The following is a 23,633-nucleotide window of genomic DNA, read 5'->3' as shown; positions in this document are numbered from 1 at the left end:
GATTGATATTTTTTTTTTTTCAAAAAGTTTAGATTTTAAATGTGTTCTGCATACGGATTTATCCATATGGAAAAGCTACTTTATATATATATATATATATATGCTCATGAGGTGGGCCCGTCTGCATGGCTCCGTAATTCTCGAAATATCAGCATCCAACTGTTCATGCACACTCGAATCTGTGAAAACACTTTCCACTTCTTGTTTTTTGTTTTTTGTGTTCCTTTTTTTTTTCGTGTTTTACTGTTTAAAATAGAATTCCTTCCTCTTTAACAAATCAATCTTATCCCTTTTAGTATTATTATTATTATTATTATTTACCTAAAACTTCCCAAGAACCCCATGATGGTGGGCCACATAGAGAGAGATATAATTCAGATTTTGATGTGTAGTTTAATCAATATGAACCATAGGACTCATTGGAACCAGGGCCATATTTTTTTTTTCTTTTTTTCTAAAAACTAACGAGGGCCATAGTTGACTATGACATTCATAACTGTTTGAACAATGAAAACAAGAGTTCTGGGATTTATTTTATTTTTAAGTTTTATGGTTGTTCCAAATTAAGTAAAAAATATTTTAACGCCCAAAGTAAAAAATATTAATTCTATTGTTTGAGTACATTTTAGAAGAAAATAATGGACTAGTTTCTGACAGAGCAAGCACAGGAACACACACAATGTGGACAATGAGCAATTATATCTCCGTGGATGGAATTATTGCATGTGCACTCAAAAGATAATTTGTCATTTTGTTCGTTTTTATTCTATAATTATGAGCAAAACAATCTATTTGGGCCTACAGACTTTGGCCCATTTCAGGAGGAAATTCGATTATGCATAGGAATGCCCAAGGATACTACCTTTTTCCATCATAAACTCATAACATGATCTGCTTCTTTCTTATCAAAACATTCAATGTTTATATGCTAAACACCAAAAAGATAAAAACACGCACACACAGCTTCAATGAAAGTGTCTCTGCCTTCCTGGGTCTACTCTGTGCAGTCAACATTCATGTCAAATACTGGTGCTTTTACGTTTGAATAATTGATGGGTCGGTCTTAAATCCAACTACGGGGAGATAATTCATCTTTTAGAATTGAGGTAAACTATCAAAAAAATATCATTTTTCATGTCCTTAATCATATAGTAAGTTATAGAAAATTTTATCCTTTTTTATTTTTATTTTTATTTTTGGGTAATGAAGTTATAAAATAAATTCAAAAATAAAACTATAGAAGTAAAATAAAAGGATCAATAAACTAATAGAAGTAAAATAAGAGGATCAATAATATTAACCTTATCAAAATATTTTTTAAATTTATTTATCAATTGAAATGGTAAATTATTTGATAATATTTTATTAATTTATTTTTTCATTCATTTATATAATTAATAATTTATTTTTTAATATTTAGATTATATAAATATATTAATTAATAATATTTTAATAAATATTATTTAATAAGAAATATGATAAATATTTTGATATCGTAACATTACTGTTTTTTTTTTTTTTTTGGGTAATAATAACCATTGCCTCTCTTCCTTAATTAGACACACATATATGTAAATATATACAATGAACTTCAATAAAGACGTTTTTAAACTATTTAAATTAAGAATAGATAATTTCAATTATTTTAAAGCCATTAAATTTAATTACTAGTATTATATCATATTAAATTTAAACAAATTAAATAATTATGCCTACATATTTTGAATTTGAAAAATTAAAGATGCCCTTTTTTAAGTTGGACGAATGTCCAAATAAAAATGAAGAAATATTCATGTACTCGTCAAATCAATCTGCTATATTTATCTGTTTCCTCTCTTTCTTTCTTTCTTTTCTTCGACAGATATTAGATTTATGCATGGACGATTTTTCACAATAAAGATCGAAATCGAATTAATAGCTAGTTTTTGGTTGACTGAAGTCATTTTACAGCTAATATTTCCTCTATTATATGAAAGCTATTTGGAAAACGAAATTCTTCCATAAAATCTGGAATTCTTAAAATAAATAATTAAATAAATCAGACCTTGAATGAAAAGGACACGTGGGAATTAACAATATTAAAACCTCACTCCACTCCTTTCAAACAAAAATGAATAAATAAATAAAAATATGTTGCCACTCAAAATTATAAAATATCTAATAAATATAAGTGGTGAGCACGTGTTGGTTCCTGAGCTCCACAACCCAGTAATTGGTGTTTACGTGTATTAACCACAGCCTGCCTGCCTGCCTGCCCCCCTCATTGTCTCAAGGCCCAAGCCCATTTCAATTTTTTTCTAAGGAAGAGCAACGAACACGTGTACACGTTCAACACAAAAGTCAAAGTGTGACCCATGGTGGACCCCATTCTCAACAAATGAAATTGTCCGTTTATGAAATAATTGAAAGTTGCCTAATCTACTTCAGTGGTGCTTCCATTTTCACTTTCCAGGTTCCACCACCGCCTTTCATGCTCACCCTTCCAACTTCAATGGTTTTTTTAATCAATATTGTTTTCGGTGAATCAATCCAATTAATTAGTAAGCTACTCCATTGTAATAATCATAAGATCATTGCTGATATCTTTTTTAATCAGGTTCCTTTAGAAACCAAAAATATCTTCTAAATTCATGAAAATAGACCCTCCATTCAATTCCCTTCTCACAAAATTCTAATATATTTATCACAATCAACTTAATGATTAGTTGATATTTATTTTTTTATATATATATATATTTAATTGAATTTATAAGGTTAACTTTTGAAATTTCTCATAAATTTAATTACAGGAAAAATAAATAACAAATTTTTGTTTTTGGTGAAAAAATATATTATAAATTTATAATAATAATATGTATTCGTAAAAACAAATATATTATTGAATGTTGTATTCTTATTATATGGCAATCGTGTGTCATATATATGTGTGTGTGTGTGTGTGTGTGTGTGTGTGTTATAATATCATGTGATGTATTGATAATTGTCTATTTATTTATTTATTTTTTTAAATGTATCTGATAATTGTTGAATAAGTAGTTTTTTTTTTTTTTGGGTAAATTGTTGAATAAGTAGTTTAACACACGCGAAAGGCATTATTGAAACCCAAAAACCCAAGAAGTCCAAAAAAGCACAAGAATTAATTTGATTACGGCTTAACATTGTATTATAAAGTAGAAGGACTTACGTGTACTCAACCAAAGAATTAATGTTCGAATCAGCAAAAACGAAAGAAACCAAACAATTGTTAATTTTTGATGGTCGTACAAAATTAAACTACATGGATTCCAAAATGCATGATATCGTTTATTTTCTTGACAAATTCCATTACTTACTTTCCAAAGCACAGGTTTAATTCTAACTAAATATTTCGTTAATTTTTTCAGGAAAATAAAATTGATGAGTTTTTATTTTTATTTTTAATTTTTTTAAAAAGTGCAAACAATCAAATGGTATTTTGATAAGACAATTTGTTAAGCTATATTTTTTTCTCGTGATTTCTTGATTCAAATCACTTTTTCCTCCCAATACCGTTTATTGTTTAATAAGAAAATAAAAATGGATATAAAACCAGTCAAATTCGTTTACTTAAAGTTACTAATCCAGACACTTAAAATTCTGCGATTTTGTGAGAGAGACTACAACCTCACTTTAACTACCACCACAGAAAAACATCAAATGTCTGTCTACCAAAAGATATTTTTTTATTTTTTATTTTTTTTTTCATTTGAAAAATTGAATTGGAACGATAAGACATTGCCACATGGCTTTAGAAACTCCATGATTGGTGAATCACCGTATTGATCCAAATTTATGGATTGGTTTCTAATCGTTATTACCCCACCATTTCTCCCTCCTTTCCCAAGTTCTTTTCCTTCGGTGGAAAAACCATTTGTAAACTTCTCTGAAAAAAAGAACAAACACCGACAACCACCACAGCTTTTTGTTTTTATTTTTTACATGAACAATGGCTTCAACTCTGTTTTTCAATTCTATGAACCTCTCAACTACACTTTTCTCAAGATCCCACTTGCCATTTCCCATCACCAAAGACATCCCTCTGGAATTTTCTCCATATTTTCAGTATAACTATCCCTGTAGAAGCAGATCAGCAAATGGGCAGAAGAAGAATTTCACAGAAGTGAGAGCTACGGTAGCAGAGAGCCCCGTAGTAGCTCCACCGACTGAAAGCAGTGGAGCTCCGCAGAAGAAGCTTCGAATACTGATCGCCGGGGGAGGGATCGGAGGTCTTGTTTTGGCTTTGGCGGCGAAGAAGAAAGGGTTCGAGGTGATGGTGTTCGAGAAAGATTTAAGTGCTATTAGAGGGGAAGGACAATACAGAGGTCCAATTCAAATACAGAGCAATGCATTGGCTGCTTTGGAGGCTATTGATTTGGATGTTGCTGAGGAGGTTATGAAGGTTGGTTGTATTACTGGTGACCGGATAAATGGGTTGGTTGATGGGGTTTCTGGTACTTGGTAAGTTTTTCAATTTTTATTGCCATGTTGAGTTTAGATGTTTGCATTTCTTTTTTCTTTTTGTTTTGGGTCTTTCTTTATGCACAAAAGCTATGAATTCACTAGGTGTACAAAAAACTTGTTCTTTTTTAAATTTTTTTAGGCATGCTGTGTTAGTAGTAGGTTGATATCAGTGGCACCAAAACAATCTGAAAACTTTCTAGTAAATTCATGAATTATTGAACTTATTAGCTGAAATTATTCATTCTATGCTTATTTAGTGGCAAAGTCGGTCACGTGGTGATATAAACTCCTTTTTTTTTTTTTTTTTTTTTTAAATTTATTTTTGGGCTTATAAATTAGGATGTAGTTGGTGTGGAAAATTCTTGCTTTGCTTCCTTATATTCATCTGATAGAGGTAAAAAGGATGGTGTGCAATAACTCAGCAATTGCAATTAAAACAAAGATAAAAAGTTTAAACTTAAATAGTTTTCCCATTTTTCAATTTTTTATTATTTATTTTAACCATTTTAATTGATTAATTTTATATCGAAATAATTTCTGTGTTTTTGGGCAATTATCTCTTTCTAAGCGGAGAGACACGTAGAATAATGCCTAGTTGGTAATAATCAGGTACATCAAGTTTGACACGTTCACTCCTGCAGCGGAACGGGGGCTTCCAGTTACAAGAGTTATAAGCAGAATGGCCTTGCAACAAATCCTTGCTAGAGCTGTTGGGGAAGATATCATTATGAATGATAGTAATGTTGTTAGCTTTGAGGATCGTGGAGACAAGGTAATAATGTGGTATTGGATTGTTGGTCGAAATTATGAAAAGGTCATCCACTTGCAAATAGAATATATACACATCAAAACTTATTTGTAGTATATGATGCCCATAAATTGACGTCTTCATAATTGGTACTTTTTGTTCCTTAACCTGTCTCCATTCCATATGTGTAGGTTATTGTAAAGCTGGAGAATGGTCAGAGTTACGAAGGTGATATTCTGGTTGGAGCTGATGGTATATGGTCAAAGGTATTATTCTGTACTCTTAACTCATGGGTTTTTCTTCTATTAGTCTTCTTTATTTTTCTTCATGAACTTAGAGGATTTATGCTTGTGAATAGGTAAGGAAGAACTTATTTGGGCCAAAGGAAGCTACATACTCAGGGTATACTTGTTATACTGGTATTGCAGATTTTGTTCCTGCCGACATTGACACTGTGGGGTATGTTTTTGTCTCGTTTTTTCCTTTTTTAGAGTTACAAACTTCAATACCTTCATTATCTTATTGTTATTAAATGTCATTTGGGTCTTATTCTTACGCATTGGACTTATGCGTGTGGAGACTTAATTTTATACATCTCTTCTTTGAAGGTACCGCGTATTTTTGGGACACAAACAATACTTTGTTTCTTCAGATGTGGGCGCAGGAAAGATGCAGTGGTATGCATTTCACAAGGAACCACCTGGTGGTGTTGATAGCCCCCGTGGTATATATTATGATTTAGATGCCAAGAGTTTTCAGATTTGTGCTCTCACACTCACTATTTTATCAGTAAGGAGTAGTTGAAATTCATCCTTAAAATGTGAAATATGATTGCATGAACTGAAGATAAAGAGATCAACCATGAAAGTCCATACATGGGAATAATCAAGTAGTATAGTGAAAACTAATGCCAGGATAACATGTAATTGGGGTTTCAATGTATGAAGTTATACTTTTATTTGCACCACCTAGATTCCTGATCATGTGCAGATAGAATGGTTTGTCAAGTTAGATTAGTTTTGATTTATGGAATCTTGGTCTTGGTGGACAGATTTGTGAATAAATTTTCTTGTTAGCTAAAAAAGGGCACGTACGATGGCATTTTACTGGTCTTATGTTAGTTCTTAAATTGCATTTTTAACTCTTGGGCTTTAACAGGCTTTCACGATAGGAACATTTAATTTGAAGATCATAGTTGACACTATAACTAGATATCGGTACAAGTTATGTTAGATGCATCATCTTTATGAGTCCAAAGGTGCGTTCTTTGTGGATTCAACCACTATAGAAGAGATTGTGTCAGGCAAATATTTGTGTAGTTATATTTGTACACTTTGAAATTTGGATGCTCATGAGCATTTTAATTGTTATAATTGTGAACCATTTGGCAGGTAAAAAGGAAAGGTTGCTTAAAATATTTGAAGGCTGGTGTGACAATGTGATAGATCTGATACTTTCCACGGATGAAGAGGCAATTCTTCGCCGTGACATATATGACAGAGTACCGACTTTAACTTGGGGAAAGGGTCGTGTGACCTTGCTTGGAGATTCAATACATGCTATGCAGCCAAATATGGGCCAGGGAGGATGCATGGCTATTGAGGTATGACTCATATTGTTGGTTTGGTACCTTCTGATCACATCAGAGGCTAGTAAAAACTATGCATCACTCTGAAGATCATGCAATACAGCGTTTTCGTAAATCCTTTAAGTTTCATGAACTTGGCACATCTTTGATCGTTTTGTTCACTACAAAAATTTATCTGTTGTAGTCTTTTTTGAAACATATCTAAATTACAATGAGGAATACTATTTCTTTTATACTTGTTCTAGCAGAGTTCAGACTTTGGAGAGACAAATATGTTTTTACCACCAATTATTATCATTGCAGGATAGCTATCAGCTAGCAATGGAGCTTGATAAAGCATGGAGTCAAAGCATCAAAACAGGAACTCCTATTGATGTTGTTTCTTCTCTAAAAAGGTAATAACAAGCCATAATTACTTATCAATCAGTTGGGAAGAGGATTGAATTTGGAGGATGAAGCTTAATATGTGTCCGAGAGATGTAGTATATATTCTGTATAAGGAAACAGCATAAAATTGATGTGGATGACAGATTACTAAATCGTTGTATTTAAGAATTTGTGGTCTAGTGTACAAATTAATGCTTTCGTCTTGCATCATTCCTATTCTTCATATTATGGAATTTATATCTTATTAGTGATGAATGGAATCATATTTTTTTTTTTGGTCACATTTTTCTGAACCAGCTACGAGAGAGCTAGAAGATTGAGAGTTGCTGTTATCCATGGAATGGCTAGAATGGCTGCATTGATGGCTTCAACTTACAAGGCTTATCTGGGTGTAGGACTTGGTCCATTGTCGGTAGGGCCTTCTCTTATTTGTTAGATATTTATCAACAATGAAAGAAACTGAGGATGATATGTAGTTGGAATATTCCCACAAATAATGGCTTATAACTCTGCTTGCAGTTTTTGACGAAGTTTAGGATACCACATCCAGGAAGAGTTGGTGGGAGATTTTTTATTGACATTGCAATGCCATTGATGTTAACTTGGGTTTTAGGTGGTAACAGGTAAGAATTAAGTTTCCATAGGAATGCCCTCAAGCTATTATCTTTAGGTCTTCCATATTGCTTTTGTTATGGAGAACCTTGTGCCCAGTTTTCAAAACTTAATTCATTCATGGTGATACATATATGTCTGAATATGGATGCTTATGGTGTTATTTAGGTTATAAACTAGAAACTAGTTAATCATATATTGATTCCTTTTTGGAATTTTCTTTACATTATATGAGGTTCTTTACTTCTGGTCTTAGCTTCTCCTGAGTCACTCTGAGTTTCTTCTCTTCGTCTGGATATTGTGAATGTTCTATTTGTTTACCAGTGAATCTGAAACAAGAATTATTTTTAATTAAAATATTACAGTATATAAGGTTTAACTATTACACGGAGAACAAATATCTTCATCGTCTTTCTTCTTGTTTAATTCAGTTTGTTCACATTAACATGAGAAATGAAAATTTTCTTTTGCAGCTCAAAACTTGAAGGTAGGTCACCAAGTTGCAGGCTCTCAGACAGAGTATGTTGCTCAAATTAGGATTACCTGTGTTTTTGCTTTTTATAGATTATTGTCGAAGGCATCTGATTTTATATATATCTGAAAATTTTCTGTGAAGGCAAATGACCAGTTACGCAAATGGTTCGAGGATGACGATGCACTTGAACGTGCTATTAGTGGAGAGTAAGCCTGAAGCTTTTTACTGTCATTTTTAACATGTATTTTAAGGAAAATATGTTATTGCTGCAGTGATAAATGTCAGCTAACATGTACCCTTATGTGATGATGAGTCCATGCAAAAAAGTCCAAGATATTCAAAATTGAACTTAATATTGTCATGTGGGTAAATCATGACTCAATAGTGGTTATCACTATGGGTTACATATAGGTATGCTCCTTTTCTGGTTAATAGAAGCTACCAATTTTGTTTATCCACATATTTACTTGTTTTTTGATAGGTGGTTTCTTCTACCACATGGAAATGAAACTGGTGCTTTGCAACCTATCTGTTTGAACAAAGATGAGAACGAGCCATACATTGTCGGGTAAGCCTGAGTATTTTAACTGCATTTTGTGACATCAATGATAGAATAGTCAGCACCAAGAAATTGACACTGCGTTATTGTGTTTTCAGGAGCATATCACATGAGAATTTTCCAGGATTGTCACTTGTACTACCTTTGCCCCAGGTGATCTTGAGTTGACACAAATCATTGTATTCATTCTTATTACGTATATGAAACCTGTGCATTCAGTTTCAAATGTTCAATGTTTTCAAGCATGAGGTTTACCTCATCTCAGGTTTCAAAAACACATGCTCGTATCAGCTACAAGGATGGTGCCTACTTCTTGACTGACTTGAGAAGTGAACATGGTAGCTGGATCAGCGAGTAAGTTATCAGATAGAAAAGTTTGTGTTTGTTCTTAAATTATTCCTTTTGGATCGTTTTGTCCACTAAAATTTCACTCTAATACATCTGCAGTAATGAGGGGAAGCGGTATCGAGTACCTCCAAATCTTCCAACTCGTTTCCGTCCATCAGATGTTATTGAATTTGGTTCTGATAAGAAGGTAGTAAAATCTTACGGCTTTTAGTAACTTTGGTTTTCAGATACATTTGGTGAATTCGTTTTGTTAACTTTTTCTTCATGTAAATACATATGCAGGCTGCATTTCGGGTTAAGGTAATAGCATCTTCTCCAACAAGATCACAAGAGGAAGGGAATCAAGGGAATCAAATTCTCCAAGCAGCTTGAGAAACAGTGACTGGAATTGTCATTACAAAATTTTCCACAGGGAAATGTACAGCATTGGTTTCAGAAAAAAAATTATAAGAATGTAAATTTGTTGGTGCTTTCATGAGAGTAGAAAGCATTTACACGAAATCTCAATACTTGGATGTAAAACATGTCACTCTTTTACATAAACAATTGAGTTGAAAGGAAAAATATTTATATGATTCCTTTCTAACAATGATGATCGATACTTATACCATTATCAAGAAAGATATTCCATACTTATACGAACTTGATCATTTACATATAATAGCGGGTGTGTATATGTTGGTAAGAGAGATTAGAGCATCCCTGTTATACATTTTAACTAATTTCCTTTCCTTTTTAAAAGTGGTAGTTCAAAGCTGATTTTACAGCTTTCTTTCCCTTCCTTCCTGGACCATGGATTCAACAATGATTGTGATATACGTTTTTTTATAATATTAATATTCTTAATTTAGTTTAGTTATTTTTCTATTTTTCTTTTTTGAAGAAAGCATATCTATTTTATTATATAATTACAATATATAACCCATTCGCATTATTATTATTATTGTTATTATTATTATTATTATTTTGGGTTCAGTTTAGATCTATATGTTAATTAACTTTTATAATTTCCAAATAAATAGTTCTATTTTTTTTTTCTCTCTTTTTATTTAAGTATAGAAATACTCTATAGTTATTTGCATTATCATTTTTATTCTTATTTGAAAACAACAACTACAAAGTAAAGGGTAGATTTGGAAGCTCAAAAAAGGAACGGACACGATCAAATCTTGCATTGGCAATTTATTATGTAATCGAACGATTCGCGGGGAGAGCAAAAACCCTTGCTACTTACGCTCTCAGATGCAGCGTCTCTTCTGAAAACCCTAGAAGCTAGAAGCAGAGCCAGCCACTTTTTCATTGCACGAGTCCAGTACCATCGCTTCGATCCAATCTCCAAGTACTCTCTCTTTGTTTCTTTCTTTTTCTTATATATATATATATATATATATATACACACAAGATATATAGACACCTAATTATATATATATATATATATATATATATATATATATATATAATTTTGTGAATTTTGTTTGGGGCAGAGATGAAGTTGGTCGCTGCATTTTTACTAGCTGTTTTGGGAGGGAACTCTACTCCATCTGCCAATGATTTGAAGAAGATTCTTTCGTCAGGTATTTTTTTAAAATCATTTTCGTGTTTATATATATATATATATATATATATATATATATTCAATGTCTTATTACTCAATTAGGAATTTTTGATTTCATCTACCTGGATATAGCCCTTAATTTGTGTTTGCTTAAGCTGGTAATTTATTCTGGATTAGATATCGTGTTTGGATTTTAGGAATAATTACGGTATTTGCATTAGCTTTTTCTGGTCTGCAAATCATTGTCCCTGATAAGTGCCTCACGTGAATAAGAAATAGGAAATTTTTTAGACTAGGAAGATGAACAAGAAAGAATCATATTAGCTTTGAAGGGTTTCAGTAAGTTTCATTTTTTTTTTTTTCTTTTAAAAAAAGTTTGTACTCTGAAAGAAAGAATGTTGTCTGTGTGGGAAATAGGAAATTTTTTAGACTAGGAAGATGAACAAGAAAGAATCATATTAGCTTTGAAGGGTTTCAGTAAGTTTCATTTTTCTTTTTTTTCTTTTAAAAAAAGTTTGTACTCTAAAAGAAAGAATGTTGTCTGTGTGGGTATACAGTTGGAGCCGAGGCTGATGACGATAGGATTAGCTTTCTCTTGTCTGAATTGGAGGGAAAAGATATTACAGAGGTGATTGCCTCTGGAAGAGAAAAGTTGGCATCCGTGCCTTCTGGTGGTGGTGCAGTCGCTGTTTCTGCACCGTCAGCCAGCGGTGGTGGTGGTGGTGCTGCTCCCGCTGCTGAGGCAAAGAAAGAGGAGAAGGTTGAAGAGAAAGAGGAATCCGATGATGTAAGTTTTATCTTATAATCGATTCCTTCCATTTAGCCTGCTTTTCATGCTTTCACAGTCTAAATTTTGGATACTAAATTGGATAATTATTTTGTTGCAGGATATGGGTTTCAGCCTTTTCGACTAAAACTGAGACATCTTATCTTTAGAACGTTTTTGGTCTCTAGGGTTGATTTGGTTTGAGTTTAGATGGGAAAATTAAAATGTTTACGAGATAATTTGTAGTTGGATGTTGCTCAAGGACTCGCAGATTGCTACCTTTTTGTTTTCATAGTTGCAATTTTAATTGGTTAGATTTCTTTTGCTTTGTTTTGGAATGTGTTTTGAATCAATTACATTTGCTTCTCCCTTCCCTCTTCCTTTCTGGGTCAGGGATTCAACATTGATCCTGAAAATTAAGTAATCTTGGTGTAAGCTTAGTTTCAAAGTAAGCCTTACTAGCTACTGTTACAAGTAACAGAGCCATGGTTTTGGAAAATTGTAATATGATCTGGTAAAATCTCCGTAGTAAAAATTAGAGAATATCTTTGAATGATCACTTAGAAGTGATCTTGTGTAAAAATTTTGAACCATAACCATAAAATTCTTTTTCAAAACCTATTATCTTTTATGGAAAGATTGATCCATCACATGTAGCCTATGACAGCAGCACATGTTGTACAACAGTCCAAGACAACCCTGTCCCCTTCAGGTTTTAGTGAAGGGGTGTGATCCCAATCCCAAATTTGTTGACATGCTCCTGCTTCAATCGCTACGCTTATCGTCCATTCAAAACCATTTTATTATCATTATTATTGTTTTCCTCTTCGACTATAACAAATCAAACTTTTTCCTCGATTGGCTCCATAGCTCATATCTTCCACAAATTTATACACTATCATTGGAACATACTGTTTACCTCAATTATCGATTTAACTTGCTTCTAGTACAATGACCCGTTATTCACTTTTATATGGGCTGCATATCCTATGTTGTCAACTATCGGAAAAGGCAAATAAACAAAATTGCGAAGATGGTTGGGTATGCCATCTTCTTTGTAAAGAATGCCTTATAGGCTCCTAATGGATTTTATTATCATAAACCTTTTTTTTTTGTTTGGGGGGGGTGGGGTGGGGTGGTGTGTTTCTCAAGACATCAGCAGTGTGAGTAGGAAGGGCTCACCACTAGATCAACTTCATTAGCCATTATAAACCAATTAATTTGTTTTTTACTTTAAAGTTTTTATTATATTAAATTAAGTGGTGTACAGAAATAAAATTGCTGTCTCGTAATTTATTTTGTCTTATTGGAGAATGACAGGAAGCTTGATTGTATTGGAAAAAGGTCCCAGATGTACATAAATGATTATCCGTCATATTTCAATAATGTTTGGAAAAATCATGCATAAGAAGGTTGGTGACATATTTGAGCCCTTCAGAAATACGACATTTTTTGACCCTACAAAGTAATGTACCCGACAAAAGCACAACACTCCAAAACAAACCCCCTCCCTCCGTTCTTGTTGAACTGAAGCTGTGGTCTCAATCCCAACTACAACTTCTTCTTCTTTTATTTTATTTTTATTTTTTTAATTTTTTTAGGGGGTTTTGAAAGTTCGTTTGCATTCATAGCCCAATTTAAGCTATTGTCTTGTTTCGCTTGACAAATCTAGGACCCCCCCTCCTCTTGTCAAACTGAAGCTGTGGTCTCAATCCCGACTACAACCTTTTTTCTTTTTTGCTTTTTTTGAAGGGGGGATTTTGAGAGTTCTTTTGAATTTATAACCCAATTTAAGTTATGGTCTTGTTTCGCTTGACAAATCTAGGACCCCGCCCCAACCCCCGGCCCTCTCCACATAATCCCTTCCAAATTCAACACGTATCCTTTATAAAGGACAAATGAGGGCACATTTAATCCCCTGATCCACCATATATTTTGAACACCATACATCTTTCTATGATCTGTGAAAATGAATATTTCATTTTGGGCTTATGGGACAGATGTCAAAGATCTTATACTTTTCGAACTTGACTGTTGTGTCTAAAGACCTGCAGACACAGACAGAGTAAAAGATATCACAGCCCATAACCATTAACAATTATCCACGAGAGGGCCCATCAAACATGTACAATGACAGTTTGCATTTGCATGGATGGGTGGTTACTAGTTTCTATATATACTATATGCATATAATGAGTTTTACGCTGTGATCCACACCTGGCGCTTTTTGAAAAAAATATTAATTTTACTGTATATATATACAATAAAATTATTTCCCTGCATATAATACTATATGCATTGTTTTGCTTGGATCATCAACTTAGAAAGGGAAAGAGATCCGCCAGCACGTGCGAGAGCAGAGCTAGTGTGGTGTGGGCATGTGAAGAGGGTAAATGAGGCGGTGGAATGGCACGTGACAGAACAACGGTCGGCACAGGTGGTTATGGTGGTGGTAGTGGCAGTGACCGTTGGAGCATTTATTGTTCGGTACTTGGAATTCAACCTGCATGGGAAGGAATGAGGATGGCACATTGGCACTTGGCAGGTTTCCCAAGTGCCTCCTATAACCCAAATTCCAATATTACTCTCTCTCTCTCTCTCTCTCTCTCTCTCTCTCTCTCTCTCTCTCTCTCTCTCTATATATATATATATATATATGTATCCACCTTAATTTGCCTATTTCATTTTCTTTCTTTTTCTTGATGGTGATTTTTGGGTCATTCCGAGTCCAATTTCATAATTCGTTCCTTTGTCAAACTCTAATTATTGCCATTTTCATTGAAAAGTGGTTTCTAGAGACGGCTAATACATATCAGTCATCCGAATGAGAAAGGTGGTATCCAACGCTGCCACAGCGCTCTGCCTCTTGTTTCCTTCTTATATATATGCATATATCCATCAACATGATTCACCCAATTTTGTTTTTATTTTTTATTTTTTCGATATTAAAGATGAATGAGAATATTACTAGCCCAAAACATATTACACTATTTTTGATTGGGAAGAAAAAAACAAAAAACAAAATGATCTTACTTTTAAGTCTACCATTCTTGACCCAGACATCAATTTGAAAGTTAAAAGCTTCAAAGTCATTTCTCTGTCCAAAACCGTACCTTGTTAACGCTTCTCACACACCCCCCTATGTGGACTTTGCATTAAGATGCTTGGCAAATGTATCCAAAATAACCATTCACACAGTGACCCAAAACAAGAAGAAGACTCCCCCACACACTTCTTCTATAAACTCTCTTTTTATTCTATTTCATATGTTGTGAACGTATTAATTTACAGAAAAAAGACACCCAAAATTTTCTTTTAAAAAAATGTGAATGAAAGCCTACTCTTTTGCATCCTTTTTTTCCCTCCCGCCTTCCCTCCTCAGTCTCCTAACTATCGCATGTCATGTACGGACCCAACTGTGGGACCCTACATCACGTGGTCCCCTAAATCTTTTACCTTTACAAAAATATCCTCCAACCTTTTATACAATTACCAACATTACTATAAGTCTACAACTTGTTTAAAAAAGATACGTACCCAAAATCTTCCTTTCCCTATTTTTAAACAGCAAATCCAAACACACCTCGTTGTTGTGTCTCTTAAAAGCTAAGCTCTGAGAAGGTTTCTGTGTCAGATTTTTTTCCTTTTTTTTTTTTTTTTTTTTTCTTTTTCTGCCCTCTATCTCTGCCAGCCCTCTTTCTCTTCTTCTTCATATCCTTTTATTTTTATTTTCTCAAATTCCAATGACAAAAACCCAAAATTTACAATATCCCTTCCTGTCTGCCTTCTCTACTTCTCTCTCTCTTCCCCAACCCTATCCTATCCCCTGTTTCTCTGTGTCTTAAATGGTTTTTCTTAAAAGCAGAGACTTTTGGTTTTGCCAGTGCCACTGTCATGCTCTCCCATGAGAAAATAAAATCTACAATTTCATTAACAATCCAAATAGGTGTATATGGACCCCAAAAAAAAAAAAAAAAAAAAAAAAACAACAACAACAACAGAAACACTCCAGATAGGTGAATAAACGGCACCGTTTTAAGTCACTGCTGGCCTGGAATGTGATGATGTGCTGTTCCACACCGGCAAACAAGGGACCCCATTAACGTCCTTTTGGTTTATAATTATACACACGTGCTGTAAAGAAAATAAATATTTCTTACAACTAATACTAAGAATTATGAGCTGTAAACATGTAATTAGAAAGGAAAACAAAAATATTTGTAATATATCAGGAAATTTACAGAACAAACAACAAACGAGGAGAATAGACAGAAATACAAATATATATATATATATATTTTTTTTCATATAGTTATTTATATTATATTGGTTGTAAATTTTGAAGTCTTTGATATTTTCTTTTAGCTTTTTTTTTTTTTTCCCCCCCTCAAAATACACTTTGTTTCATAGTACAACGCGTTCCCCCATATATTCAATTTTTTTTTTTTACCCAAGGAGGAAAATGCAAAACCCGAGGATTTTTAATTTCAAAAGAAAAAGGGAAAAAAATTAAAAAAAGAAAAGATAAAGAATATCGAAACCGGTATTATGACCGAGATACCGATTCAGCCAGTTTCCCGATCCGTTCCACGAGTTCCGGGGACAGTTTCTTAGCCGGTTTCTTCTCCTTCTCCGGTCGAAAATCAAAACCCAAAGCGTCGGATACCTCTTCGGAGCTCCACCCGGCTTTACGAAGCGAGTCCGAAAACCGATCAGCTTTCAGAAGCAGAGCATCGAGGACTGCTTGATTGTCTAACAAAACCATCTCACCTTCGAAGAATCCGGAGGCCGATACGTGCACGATTTCGGATATATCCGATTCGTTCCACCCGCCTTGTCTCAATACGGATCCTATTTGCCCAATGTACTCCTCCACCCAGTTCGGTATTTCGGACCTCGGCATATCAAAGAACCTCTCAGGCGACGACGAAGACGACGACGAAGAGTTCCTCCGGCGCCGATCCACGGCGGCGTCGCTCCAGAATTCCACCCATCTCGGCGTTCTGGCTCCGGAACCAAACCCACTGTCCAGGCTCCTACGCGAGAAATTCGAAGACGAACCGGCCGATTTCTCACTTACGGATCTTTGCTTCTTGAGGAGCTGAGGATCGGACTCGGAGCTCCGGAACAAAGACTCGCGATCGAAGAAATCAGATAGATCCAAACCACAACAGAAGATCCTATTCTCGTCGACGAAGAAGATAGGGTTTCCAGCCAAAGAAGGATTGCAAGGAATGTAACAATGGTTGAAAATAGGTATCAAAAGCGGCGCTCTCTTCAGAGCGTTACGAGCGACCCGTAAAGCTCTTTCCGGGTCCGACGGTCTCGGACCCCATGATTTAGACCAGAGGGTGTTCCGAGCTATCTGGAACGAAATCGCTGCGATAGGAAGGTCAAGCGACGCCCGGAGATGGAGCCGAGCACCCGCCGAACGCCAGTCGGGGAAGCCAGGACCAACAGGCAGACCGGCGGAGAGAACAGCTCTAAGGTCAGGAGGGAATGCGAAACCAAACTCGGCTTCAGCACGAGCGAACTCGGCGTCAGAGAGACCCGGTTGGACCTGAATACCAGAGTTCCGAAGATGGGATATGACCTTCTCGGCCAAAGAAGAAAATGAGAAGAGACCGTTGCGAACTGGGAGCGATGCGGTGGTAGTGACAGCTGTAGAAGGGGCAGCCGCGGCTCGAGCCGATAGTCGGCGGAGACCGGCGACATGAGCCGGGTTCAGACCGGTCATTCTCCGGTCAACGTCGACCATTGTTAGTGTTATCAGAAAGAATCAATATCTGATCTTCTGTGCGTGTGTGTGCTCAGCGAATATATATTGCTTTTGCCGGAAATCTAAATGCTTTTTTTTTTTTTTTTTTTGGGGTCTGCTTCTTTCTTTCTTTCTTTCTCTTTTGGGGTCCGAAATGTGTGCGAGTGAAGTGAAAATTTGGGAAATAAAAAAGCGTGGGATTTTGCAGGAGCGGAGTGCTTTTCCAGAGAAAGAGAGAGATAGAGAGATAGAGAGAGAGACTTTGTAGCGTAAACAAAGCTTTGTTATTTATAGCTGTTAATGAGTGGGCTCCACATTGAGATTTCAGTAATGTATCTTATTCATCTGAATTCTCTTAATTGCCCCTGGAGTTTCCGATAATGATTGACACAACATAATATATATATATATATATATATATTTTTAATCAGTAATAAATTAATCCATTTACTGCCGTTTACTAATCTTTAATACAACGGTTGTTCAAGCCAAAAAAGTGTGTAACCTGGGAATTGATTGTGTTGGGAGGCTGTCACTCTTTATTAACGGAATTTTCCTACCAAAATTATAAATAAATAAATAAAAGAGAGAATTTTTTTCTTTCTTTCTTTCTTTTTTTTTTTCTTTTTACATTGGGAGGAGCGCTAAAATTCTTCAGGGTAATCAATTGAACTTTTGGTGCTAAATTTAATTAATTATGTTTTAATGCTTTTTTTTTTTTTTTTGTGTTATGGGCTTTGGTATGACAAATGTCTGGCCCATTAACAATAATGCACTTGGTGAATATAAAGGTCAAGCACACAATCATCAGTCCACATTGTTGTTGAATTATTATAAATATTTTGGGATTATTTTTTTATGGTATTTATTTCTAGGTCAAAGTTTTTTTGTTAGGATTAATTTTGTTAGTAAATCTAATCAGCTAATGATTGGTGATCAGCATGAGAGTAGTTGGTAAAGCAGAATTATGTTTCTCAAGTTGAGGGCATTCTTTGCTCATTCATTACCTTCCCTTAATACTTCAATAAATGTGATTTGCATTTTTTTTATTATTATTATTTTAAAAATGTTTATTTATTTATTTTTTTTTGGGAGCTGTGGATATATTAAGTTCATTCCTTAATGGTGGTTGAGATATCCATTCAATCCAGAAAAAAACCCAAATAGACTACTAAAATCAATGTGTTTATATAATGTCATCAATGAAATGCACACAACTAGTAGGTTAAAATTTAGCCAAAAAAATAAAAAATAAAATAAAATAATAGTGGGTTAACATTGAAAGATATATTTCCACCTGCCAACCCTTCACAGCAAGTAGGGTTGGTACTGTAAATTGACTCCTCAGAAAATTCCAAAAAAAGAAAAAAAGAAAAAAGTTATTTAGCCCTTCCTTTTTGTTGGCAGGAGGTTATTCACTATTCAAAATTCACACATACCAAAAACTTAAGATCATGTGCATTATTTTATGAATTAAAATATTTTATTGCGAGAATAAATTATTTCAAAATGTTCATATATATATATATATATATATATATATGAAAAGAATTTTACAGAACAAGTACGAATTCATTACCCAGTTTTAGAGGTCGACTGAAATAATATATTTTGATATTATGAAACTAATCAAGAAATTGCAGATGGTGATGTGTTAATGTGTGTGTTTATGGACACAAGTTAGTGGTAAAAAACATAGTAAAATAAATTAAAGAATATATAAATAGTACTGTGAAAACGAACATTAAATAAAAAGGATGTACTATATTGCTCTTAAATTATATGCAAGAATCAGCGAAAAAGACGAAGCCATTATAATAAACAATGTTTTCAAAAGAGAGACATAAATTTTCATCAAAAACCTCTTCAAGTAGACAAGAAAATAAACCAAAATTCAATAAATTACAATTAAAAAAAACTTTAAAAAATCACGGACAGCCCGAGTTTCACTATCTAAGCCACCGCTTAATTAAATGTTCAAATTGACAAAGTTTTGAGAAATGAATTCAATTCATCAAAAAAAAAAGAAAAGAAAAGAAATGAATCGAAAGTATAGCCGTAATGGAAGGGGCATTACTTTCAGGAGAAAGATTGGCAGTGTCACGTGGATCTGTTCCCCATTCTCCAAGTGTCAAACACCCTCTTTCGAAAATAAATAAAAATAAATAAATAAATAACTAAAAAGATAAATAAGTAAACAAACATCAATTAATGGAGTCAGAGAGCTGGCAATGGCATGCAGTTAAAAAAATCTTTAAGCTTCCCTTATATATGGGAATATACAGGGAAGATTTTGAGTCCTTGAATTGATTTTTCTCAGTGCCTGGAAAAAGTTGAAAAATCCAACGGCGAATCAAAAATAAAGCGTTCTGAATTCATCTAAACATAGCAAGACAGACAGACAATGAGTTGTTTGGAAAAAGCTGGCTATAGCCGGCAGTTAAAAAAAAAACAAAATGTTCGCTGCTTTTACATTTCATTTCATTTCTAACAAATTTCACAGCTTGTCATAAAAATATATATTTAACATTTTTTTTGGATATTTGCAGCTAACTAGTATCTGATTTTTTAGTAGTTGGAGGATCTGTAATACTTGTCACATATGAGAGTCTACATTGATTGTGTCTGTTTGGTAGAGAGTGGTAATGGATCAGTCTAAATTTGGTATGTTCATTAAGCAACATAGATTGTTGATTAGCGTAGAGGGAAGTGATAAAGAATATATGTGATCCAATATTAATTCACCAAAAAAAAAAAATGTGATACATGTTTATGAACACCTATAATATATGATATATATATATATATATATTACATATTTTTGAAAATTTTGTTTGATTGACAGCCAAAACATGCAATTATGCTCCAAACCTGCATTGTCGTTTCTATATATAAGCTCAAGTAAAAACAAAGCATTCAATATTAACGGCTATTTTCTCAGGTTCCGCACGTGATGGAAGCACTTATATTCCTCTAGAAAGCAAACAAAATGTAAAATTTTGAATTGTTTGGGATTCTGGGGCAGTATGAAAATTGATTAATAATTTTGAGTTGAATTTTGATGAAGAGAATCTGACATGTGAGATTGGCCTTGAATTTCGTTATAAAATTTTTTCGGTTTTATATTAGTAAATACCATTAGGTCGGTAAAGATTAATTAGTCAACGGTTTCATAGTCCACTAGAATATATATATATATATATATATATATATATTTTAAGTTACACAATTTAAATTAAACAAACAAAAGATAATATTTAGTTCTTTTCTCTTCTATCACATCAAATTAATAATACGAAGAATATGTGAAATATATTATTCTATCATATGATCTCTTATGCGTAAGTTGTGCATAAAACCCAGTTACCCCCAATAAGCAAAATATGATATACCCACTTGCAAAAGTAGTTCTTGGTTTGGAAGCAACTTGAATACTACTCATACCATAGCACTAGCTCTTTACGTGAGACTGATTCCTACTTTTTCAGGATTTTTGCATGGGCCATACGGCATGGATACCTATTAAGCAAAAAGCAAGCCTTAAAAAACACTAAAAATGAATAAAAATTCGAATCTTAGTCTTAACAAACAAGGATCTTGAGTGGGAATTAAGGGCTTTTGCTTTGATATATGAAGGACTTTGGATGGACCAAAGTAGCATGGTCTCGCTATGCATGAAATACAAAATAAAGATTGTTGGGGGTGGATAAGAGCGTATTTTGACAAAATAGCATGGTCACAAACCATATCAAAAGATTGTATAAAAAAGTCAAAGAAAGATCTACAATGGTTGTGTGAAATTGGAACAATTGGAGGTTGTCATTGTCTTTGTATATAGAAGTAGTAGGCAAGGCAGAGTGGGGGTCCATATTGAAAATGAATTTGCCTATCCTTAACTCATTTGTGGTATGGAAGTTTGTGGGCAACATTGCTCAAATGTCTTCCTCAATTCCAAATTATGTTCCCCCGAATATTTAATTAATCAAGCTATCATTTCTCTTTATCGGGCTATTATGTGTTTGATTAGATGAAGGTTGTCTGGAAATATATGAATTGTTGTCTACATGTGTATTTGTCATGATTCGTGAACCTATGGTTTCAAAATGAATATGGCTATCAAAAATGGAGACAGTTGATGTGTTGTTCTTTGCGGGCGGAAAAAAAAAGCACACAAAAGAAATACTTTCTGATTGATAGATGGATGGAGAAATTTCTTAAATTGTCTAGGAAAAACGAATTCATTTGCTTAATTTTGTCCCCAGCAAGCTATTTTATAAGTTTGTGTGTGTATGTGTGTGTGTATATATATACATGGTTCATCTTTTGTTTGGTAGGAATTGAACTTATCCGTAAAGCTTAATAAATCTTTTCATCGACATTTTATGTAGCTTTTGTCTGAACATATGCATATATACAAAGGTTTACACAGTAAATATTTTTAAAATAAAATATAATAAAGAGATAAAGACAACCAATTAAATTTAAACTCAAACATATTGAAAACAAGTGGGAACTATATGCTTGTTTTTATGATTTTTTTTTTTTTTTCAAAATGATAACTTCATAATAGGACAGGATATTTTTTTGCTATTTTGGGTTCAAATTTTGTCTAATTTTCTTTGACATTACTTGGCCAAGTGACGGCCACATAAGTCCCACCATTTGCCTATACAACAGATCTCGTTTACACATTCAAATTTACAACAGCAGACAACTTTGTGTTTATTCAGACCAATTCGAATATTACCAAATGCATAAATACAAAGGTAAATTATTAATGCATTAGTACAAAGTGATATCAGTATGATGTTGGAAAGAGAATAGTATTTGGGACTGAAATTATATAGTCATTTATATGTATAGTTCAAACGTGAAAGAACTCGGTATTTATATAAATAACTAATTTCAAAGCCTCAAAGTTAGACTAGGACCAAAAAAAAAAAAAAAAAAAAAAAGAGTGAATTTTTTAGGGTGATTATGATGATATTATAATATCAAAACAATTAAAAAGAAGGGTAATGCATGCTTGAAAGAATAAAATCATTTTGTAGGGTAGGATATAACCTACAAATAATCCTAATTTACACAATTATCAGATTGAGTATTCATAATTATCATTAAATTATTCCAAGAGAGATACACCATCCCATGTGCTTCACTAACCTTGGAAAACATATTTTATACTTTTAAGAAACAATTAATTTATAAATAGGGGTTTCCTTGCCTAAGGTTATGTGGGTCGTTAAAGCCTAATACGGGTAGGCCTACATTTTTTGTTTTTTTTTTTTAAATTAGTGAAATGGGGATTCGTTTCTTCATTGTATATACAAAGTGAAAAAGACCAACTAACATGTTGATAATTGAAAATTAGGAAGGCTAAAAGAGACAATCAATCAATTGGCGGTTCTTTTTGTTAATTAAAAGATAGTAAAAAAGAAGATTTGCAGTTTGAGAGAATAAATCAAACAGATTGATATTCTTAGTAGTTCATATATGGTGAAGCATCTTTCGGCCAAAGTGAGAAATATAATAGAATAGTGGCCCCTCGTGTGGTGGTAATATTATTCATTTTCTTTTTTTTATTTACTTATTTATTTAATACTGCCTAAAAATCGTAAAGGTGTGAAATAAGAGGTAAAAAGGTAAGCGTTGAGCATCTATTTCATTGAGAAAGAGAATGCGTGCGTGTGATAAGGATGGAATAAACAAAAGTTTGGATTTTTTTATTTTTTTATTTTTATTATTATTTTTTGATGCTTTTGCTTTTAACGGATCAAAGGCAGAAGATGTCCCGTGTGGCTCACGGGAAACAAAAAGAGAAGTAAAAGGAGTTTTGAGAGCATGAAGAAGATCATGTTTGTAGAGCAACTTGGGTGTTGAGTTTCTTCTTCCACTTTTCTTTTCTTTTCAGTCTCTTCCATCAAAATTTTCAACGTCCATCAATTGGTCCAATTTCTATCCATGAAATATAAGGAATCTCTTTCTTTATTTCATTTGGATCCGAGGTTGGTCCAATAGCAGTATTTAGGCGAATATACAAGCATTTACGCTAAGTGAACTAAAATTCAATTTAATTCGATTCAACTCAATTCTATTCTATTCTGAGAAGCACATACCCACTTGTCTAACCAACTTGCAAGCATAATTGGTGTAATTTTTCCTTGATGTGATGAACAAAGCAACCAGCCTAGTCTCAGCATATTACGTATGTATGGGTTTCGATTAGGAATTAGATTGAAAAAAATCTAAAGAAAACCAAAATCAACTACATGTGTTGAAACAGTGTAGTCCATACCATCAAGTTTTCGTATCCCCCAAGAGCACCAATTTCATACCGAAATTTAGGGCATTGCAAAAA

General features: G+C 33.6%; 3 protein-coding genes across 4 annotated transcripts; 2 read left to right on the top strand and 1 right to left on the bottom strand.

Annotated features, from left to right (window-relative positions):
• The first annotated feature begins 3,750 nt into the window (after positions 1-3,750).
• LOC107424800 (zeaxanthin epoxidase, chloroplastic) lies at positions 3,751-9,832 on the top strand. Its single transcript, XM_016034661.4, has 16 exons — positions 3,751-4,476; positions 5,089-5,251; positions 5,419-5,493; positions 5,586-5,686; positions 5,836-5,951; positions 6,619-6,830; positions 7,119-7,210; positions 7,500-7,614; positions 7,722-7,825; positions 8,288-8,333; positions 8,431-8,495; positions 8,771-8,857; positions 8,947-9,001; positions 9,114-9,202; positions 9,296-9,383; positions 9,479-9,832. The coding sequence occupies exons 1-16, from the start codon at positions 3,965-3,967 to the stop codon at positions 9,566-9,568; spliced, it is 2,010 nt and encodes a 669-aa protein (XP_015890147.2). The 5' UTR covers positions 3,751-3,964; the 3' UTR covers positions 9,569-9,832.
• A 543-nt stretch (positions 9,833-10,375) lies between these two features.
• Positions 10,376-11,855, top strand: LOC107424799 (large ribosomal subunit protein P2B). Its single transcript, XM_016034660.3, has 4 exons — positions 10,376-10,535; positions 10,681-10,770; positions 11,309-11,538; positions 11,639-11,855. Exons 2-4 carry the CDS (start codon positions 10,683-10,685, stop codon positions 11,663-11,665), a joined length of 345 nt encoding a protein of 114 aa, XP_015890146.1. The 5' UTR covers positions 10,376-10,535; positions 10,681-10,682; the 3' UTR covers positions 11,666-11,855.
• Positions 11,856-15,505: 3,650 nt separating this feature from the next.
• On the bottom strand, positions 15,506-17,547 carry LOC107424798 (uncharacterized). 2 transcript variants are annotated; one of them, XM_060819268.1, is made up of 2 exons: positions 16,079-17,547; positions 15,506-15,651 (listed from the first exon to the last, which is right to left on the bottom strand). In XM_060819268.1, exons 1-2 carry the CDS (start codon positions 17,273-17,275, stop codon positions 15,553-15,555), a joined length of 1,296 nt encoding a protein of 431 aa, XP_060675251.1. In that variant the 5' UTR covers positions 17,276-17,547; the 3' UTR covers positions 15,506-15,552. The 2 variants fall into 2 exon arrangements, with proteins under 2 accessions (XP_060675251.1, XP_015890145.1); XM_016034659.4 differs by lacking the exon at positions 15,506-15,651 and having other exon boundaries at positions 15,783-17,544.
• Between the last annotated feature and the right edge of the window lie 6,086 nt (positions 17,548-23,633).

This window comes from Ziziphus jujuba, chromosome 7 (assembly GCF_031755915.1).
Source record: "Ziziphus jujuba cultivar Dongzao chromosome 7, ASM3175591v1".
NCBI classification, from domain to species: Eukaryota; Viridiplantae; Streptophyta; class Magnoliopsida; order Rosales; family Rhamnaceae; genus Ziziphus; species Ziziphus jujuba.
The sequence above is the reverse complement of the archived record's forward strand: the minus strand, read 5'-3'. Positions and strand labels throughout refer to the sequence as shown.